Consider the following 6,619-nt stretch of genomic DNA (forward strand, 5'->3'; position numbering starts at 1 on the left):
GCTTCTATGGTAGGGAATAATTGTATACTTGGTCTAGTGCTTCATAATGTCGAGTTGTAGCATGTAAGCTATCTTTACATTTGCCATGCAGCCAATTCTTGTTTGCTGATAGTTTGAATATTTTACAACATTCATTGTACCAGGACAAATTTTAAGTTAAACTTTTCTTGTCTTCTATGGAAGGGAATGATCAGTTATGCTTCAGAGACACAATTTTGAATTTGAAGCAAACCTGTATTCTGTATTGACATCATAAATAAAAGTTCTAGGGAAGTACATTGTCCAAGTCATACACAAGGTGATAGTATATAAGAAATCAATATCAGGTAAATGTCATTCGAATGAATGTGCAAAAAGCATAATGCAGTATAAAAATCAAACTTTACAAGAATAACCCTTGATAGATGTGGTTCAAGCCATACCCAGTATTGTACAATTAACAGAGTAATATTGCTATCTAAAAGCTAATTTCTGAATAAAATATAAACTTTTAAATCTCTTTGTAAATGATGCTATTCTTCTTTGTTGATACTTTTGTAGATGTGGGATCTGACAACAGCTTTGGAGATGATGAATAAATCTGATGGTGAACCAAGGAAAGGAGGGCCTACACCAGAGGAACTTATGAAACTTCTGGACCAATGTGATCTAACATCCAGAAATACTACACCTAGTATCAGCCCAGCCCCCTCAGTGCTACAGGTTCCCATGGGACCAACAGTCAGTTACCAAAGTTCAAGGCCAAATTCTATAGCCATGGACAGTGATGCAGGAGAGGAGGATGGGAATTATTACCCAGATACCATTGTTACTAAGATATAAACATGTGACAGTCATGTGACTGAGGATAAGATAATACAATTGTTACAATGATACAAAATGTGATAGACTTTTAACTTTTGAATGCAATGTTTTTGCGCCTAGTGACTTTCAAGTTTTAACCAGAAGTTTTTCTTTTCTTATAGCTTTAGATACAATCAGCTTTAACCATTTTTATGCCCCACCTACGATAGTAGAGGGGCATTATGTTATCTGGTCTGTGCGTCCGTTCATTTGTTCGTTTGTCTGCCTGTTCATCTGTCTGTCCCGCTTCAGGTTTAAATTTTTGGTCAAGGTAGTTTTGATGAAGTTGAAGTCCAATCAACTTTAAACTCAGTACACATAATCAGTATGATATGATCTTTCTAATTTTAATGCCAAATTAGAATTCCCCAATTTAACGGTCCACTGAACATAGAAAATGATAGAGCGAGTGGGGCATCAGTGTACTGGGGACACATTCTTGTTTTGGTATGTTTTGGTCGGGTTGTTTTCTCTTTGACACATTCCCCATTTCCATTCTCAATTTTATGGAGGATTCTCATAATGTCCTTCAAACTTCACTCAATGGATAAATCCTTGATGGCATTATAAGTTGAACACTGACTTTAAAGGAAGGATGTGATATTTTTGAATGATTTCTAATTTTATACAATTTGACAGATTATTTCTATTTGGATGTATTTAATATGTCGTAAATTTAGTATTTTCTGCATGGATTTATAATTTTGATTGCTGAAAAATATTTAATTACTACATTTTCAGCAGATGCTGCACACAAATAATGCTATCAAAATTTCATGTGTAACTTATTACTTTTGTGAAACTTATCAGTCACAATTTTTGACCCTCCTAAAAAAGATTACCGGTACTTAAAATTAAATGGACAGTATATCCTAATTATAAGGGCATTTGTATGAAGTCTCCAAACATGAAGATGTCAGATAGAGTAATGAAAGGTTGATAGAAAATCAGAAAGGGAATATGTAAGTGAGATAGTTGTCTTGTTGTGACCCTCATAGTTTGCTTTCTTGCTTATTGCTTAGTTATATACTTCGTATAAACAATTTTATTGAAAAGTAGTTTTTTTTAGTCAAAGATTTAATAAACTTGTTAATATTTGAAATCATCATCATTACTGATCAACTGATTAAGGGGGTTAGGCATATAAATAGTTTAACGCTTAGACTTTGCCGGGTAATTTCTGGTTATTGAAGTAGATTATTTGAAATATCCATAAGTGCTGGAATGTTTATTTATATTCTCAACTCCTGAGAATAAAAATTTTGTAAAGAAAGTCCGAGCAACCCATCTCCATATTCATGCTGTGAATTTTTACTGTTACATCAATAAAGATTGACATCTCAGTCAGCTCAGTCAGTTGAATGTAAAAAAATGTAAGAAGTGTTTGGTTTTTACCTCCCAATGTTTTGTTAATGGCTGTTGATCCACTATTCCATTTAATTGAATGTGGAGGGTAGGGAAGAAATTTTGACCATTTTTTGTTGGTTATTTATGATTGAATGTCCATTGGATGATGCCAAATTTTTGTAATATTATAATACAAGAACAAATTATTTTGGTTGTGTTAGGATTTTTAAGTCAATTTTCATATCAATTTACATGGAACGGCCCTCAGAGAATTGATGTAAATATTGATTTATTTTTAAAGCTTTATAATTGAATTATGTTATTGTTTATTGAAAATTGATCTGTGATAAATGTATTTGTTAATGAGTGCAACATTTTTTTTTATCTGACAAGTTCCTGGGGTACTATTAATAAGTTTAGGACCATCAATTTCAAAACCTACGTTACATTTCCATGGAATTTTGTATGTATGTCTTAAAATTTAAATTTTAAAATGATTACAAAATATTGTTTGAAGATTACAGGGTGGAGGTCCAAGACACCTAAGGGAGATAACTCTTTTATCAGTAATACACTTGTTTGCAGTTTCATCATTGTGTTTAAAGCATTCAGGTGAATTAGAATAAAAATACATGTAATCTATGTTACAGAGAAGCTTAAGACTATAGACATTAGTAGGGCTGTGCCAACTGTATCAGTGATTGAAAGAGTTATGTTCCTTAGTCCTTAATAGAAATGTGTAACCAAATTCTGCTTGATTGAAATATTATATTAATATTTGAATATTTTCTTCCATGCATATTAATTTATTAAATTGAGAGATAGTGCAATAAAAATTTGATTTATAAATTTGTTTAGTGTCTTTTTACAAAGAAATCTTCGTGTACAGGTTATACAACCAAGTGTATTTGTTTAACTCTGCACAAAATTACCAGACCTGAAAAAAATCGAACTTGATCTGTAACTTGTCATGATAAAACAATATACTGTGAAAGTACTTTAATTCGTGGATATCAATTTTCTTGGTTTGAGCATAATGTACATGTTTGTGGGTTCTTAAATTCGTGGATTTTAGTTTTCTAAAAAAAAAAATAAGAGTAAAGAATTGAAACCATTAGAAACGAAGATCACAAATTGTCTTGATTGAAGGAAATTGCAAAGTAAACATTCAAATTATTGCACCTGTGTTTATCGAAGTGATGACAGTAATTAACCTGAAATCTTGTGATCAGCAGATTAAAGACCATCAAATGTGTTAATTAGGTCATAAACATGTCAATATTGAAGAAAACAGTTACATAAACAAATGCTATTAATGGACTTTGAATTGTAAATTTTATTTTCTTATCAAAAGCAAGTCTTCCATGAATTTATTATTTTCCGTAAGAGAATTATGAGGATATAAAATGAACACTTTATCATAGCATATCATCACCGGAATTTCATTGAGCAACAATATTTTGTATGAGAATTAAAAGGTCTACAAGTTGTACAATTTAGGTTTTTAAAGATTAAATGAGAATACTTCTGTCTGCTGTTGTAGTTCATAGTGCACTTGGTAAATTTGATGATTCAATGTATTCTCTAAATATCATTGATTAGAACAACACTCATTATATTTCGTTGGACACTTAAATTTGTGGAAAAAGTCATCCACAAAAACCACGAAAATTGGTTCCCACAAATAAAAGTACTTTCACAGTATATATGTAACAGTAAATAGGTGAAATTAGGAATTACATGTAATTACTAAAATTTAGGAATTACATGTAATTCCCAATGCACTTAGTAAATACAAGTAATTCCTAAAACTGCCCAGTAATTACCAGTAATTACTGATTTTAAAATGAATTTTTACACCTATTTACTAACTGTTAAAACAATGTTGTAATATGGTCCACTGATCAAAAGTTATGGTAATACTAATTAGAAAATCAGTGAGTATTCAGCTATCAAAATTTTAAGGGTTTTGCAGAACCCAGTGTCTCGCCTATTTTTGCTGTGAGTCGCAGGCCAAACAAAAATAGGAAAAAAAAAATTTATAATTTTCCTCTAGATACTATCTTTTGACTAGTTCTGTAAGAATCTTCTATCAAAATTTGTTAAAAATTCAGGATGGTTTATGAAATCTAAACTTTAACTGCAGAGTGTATGTTATGTTAACTGGAAAAAAATAGTCCGTTTAAATAAGTAATACTAGAACACACCCGTGATATCACGGGTCCGTGACTGAATTCAAGTATATAACTATGCGCAAGCCTTATTTTAGTATTAGTATTGTCATCTGATAAAGTCATGCTGATTATAAGATACACAGTTTTTCTCTGCTTTCAAGTCTTTCTGTTTGAACCCGTCGAACTGAAACAATAATATTAATTATTTGGAAAACAAAAGGTCCTGGAATGGAGTATTTTTTAATCAACAGCATTGTCCTATATAAGTTATAAATAAAGTTGAATTCTTTGCTTCGCTCTTTTACGTCATGCCCACTAACAAATTGAAAACTGTACCTATACGCCTTATTTTTAGTCCAGATTTTTAGTATTTGTATTGTTATCTTAGAAAGTCTTACTGATTAAAATACTACAATAGGTAACAATTTGACAATTTAGTATTGTCAACCCTGTGGTTATGACCCGTGTATATAGCATATTAATCCTGAATACAACTTTTGGTGGTGCGCCTTTCAGATGCTGAACGTACAGATAAGGTAATAGGTAACAGGTGAATATACTATTGGTATCTGTAGCGGACTCGTCCCGGAACTTCTTAATTATTGGCAATATTAATTACATGGAAAACAAAAGGGCCTGGAGTGGTGTAATTTTTAATCTACACCTTTGTACTATATTAGTTATATATAAAGTTGAATTCTGTGATTCGTCGTTTTTACGTGATGACGGCTGACAAATTGGACCTCGTAATTTTAGTATTATAGATACAGATAGTTTTTTTTACAAACTTTATTTCTAGATATTATCTTATGATCATAAACAAGCTTCTGTCCAATTTTGGTAGAAATCCAGGATATTTTGAGAAAGTTATTAAAATTTAAAAAATTTAACCACAGAGCGAATATTTGTGGACGCCGCTGGCGACGGAATTATTAGGTTGGTTAACTGGCATAAAAACTAATCCCTTTATAAGGAAAGTATGGAAAAACTTGATTTTATTTTTACAAAATTTACTTCTTGAAATTTATCTTTTGATCATAAACAACTGAAGCTTCTGTTCAAGTTTGGTAGAAATCCAGGATAATTTGACAAACTTATCAAAATTTCAAAAATATAACCACAGAGCGAATATTTGTGGACGCCGTTGGCGACGGAATTATTAGGTTGGTTCGCTATGTCTCGCTTTTGCGACAAAAAACGCGGGTTCGACGAAAAGGAAAAGAATGTCAACATTGAAAGTAAAACAAAAGGGATGGACCATTTAGTTGACTTTGTCAATCCACAAAAAGATCATTTTATACAGGAAGAAACGATGATAAAATTTTGTTGGAGGTATATAAGCTTAAGTTTGGAGGTCTTGAAGAACTCATAAAAACACGGAAATATGAAAATGTGACTGCCATCAATTTGTATAAATTTGTTTGTGAAGAATGTCAGCTTCATCGCAAATGTCTGACAAAAGAAGTCGTAGTTAAACCTATTTTGTAAAAGGAATTTAACTAATGTTATTGGCCAAGTTGATATGCAGAGTATGCCTGATGGAGATTTTAATATAACAAAATTATGAGATTTTAAGAATTATCAAGATCATTTAACAAAGTTTGCCATAATCTAATGTCTATCTTAAAAAATAGCTGGCTAAATTGCCTATAGATTTCTCAAAAATGTTTTTCTCAATTTTGGATTGATATCATGCAATTTGTCTTTCATGCTCAAAATGATTTTAAAACAACCAACCAATATAGTAGACCTATTGCATATAGTATGAGAAAAACAGACCAAAACACAAAAATTTAACTATAACCACTGAACCATGAAAATGAGGTCAAGGTCAGATGACACCTGCCAGTTGGACATGTACACCTTACAGTCCTTCCATACACCGAATATACTAGCCCTATTGCTTATAGTATCTGAGATATGGACTTGACCACCAAAACTTAACCTTGTTCACTGATCCATGAAATGAGGTCGAGGTCAAGTGAAAACTGTCTGACAGACATGAGGACCTTGCAAGGTACGCACATATGAAATATAGTTATCCTATTACTTATAATAAAAGAGAATTCAACATTACAAAAAATTTGAACTTTTTTTTCAAGTGGTCACTGAACCATGAAAATGAGGTCAAGGACATTGGACATGTGACTGACGGAAACTTTGTAACATGAGGCATCTATATACAAAGTATGAAGCATCCAGGTCTTCCATCTTCTAAAATATAAAGCTTTTTTAAAAGAAGTTAGCTAACACCG

At 31.7% G+C, this 6,619-nt stretch overlaps 2 protein-coding genes across 3 annotated transcripts in view; both read left to right on the forward strand.

Moving 5' to 3' along the window:
- Window positions 1–3,039, forward strand: part of LOC139515650 (BTB/POZ domain-containing protein KCTD3-like) — a 28,334-nt gene extending 25,295 nt beyond the window's left edge. Inside the window, exons 18-19 of one of the 2 annotated variants that reach the window (XR_011662821.1) lie at window positions 541–1,367; window positions 1,819–3,039. Coding sequence is in view for 1 of the 2 variants with exons in the window: in XM_071305276.1 (XP_071161377.1) it covers window positions 541–822 (282 nt within the window). In the remaining variant the exon portion in view is untranslated. Of the gene's footprint in view, window positions 1–540 lie in introns of both variants that reach the window. The other variant, XM_071305276.1, reaches the window with a different exon arrangement.
- The window catches only part of LOC139515660 (uncharacterized), a 207,419-nt gene that overhangs the window by 164,097 nt on the left and 36,703 nt on the right, over window positions 1–6,619 (forward strand). The window lies entirely within an intron of this gene.

The sequence above is a fragment of the Mytilus edulis genome, chromosome 3, assembly GCF_963676685.1.
Source record: "Mytilus edulis chromosome 3, xbMytEdul2.2, whole genome shotgun sequence".
In the NCBI taxonomy this organism is placed as follows: Eukaryota; Metazoa; Mollusca; class Bivalvia; order Mytilida; family Mytilidae; genus Mytilus; species Mytilus edulis.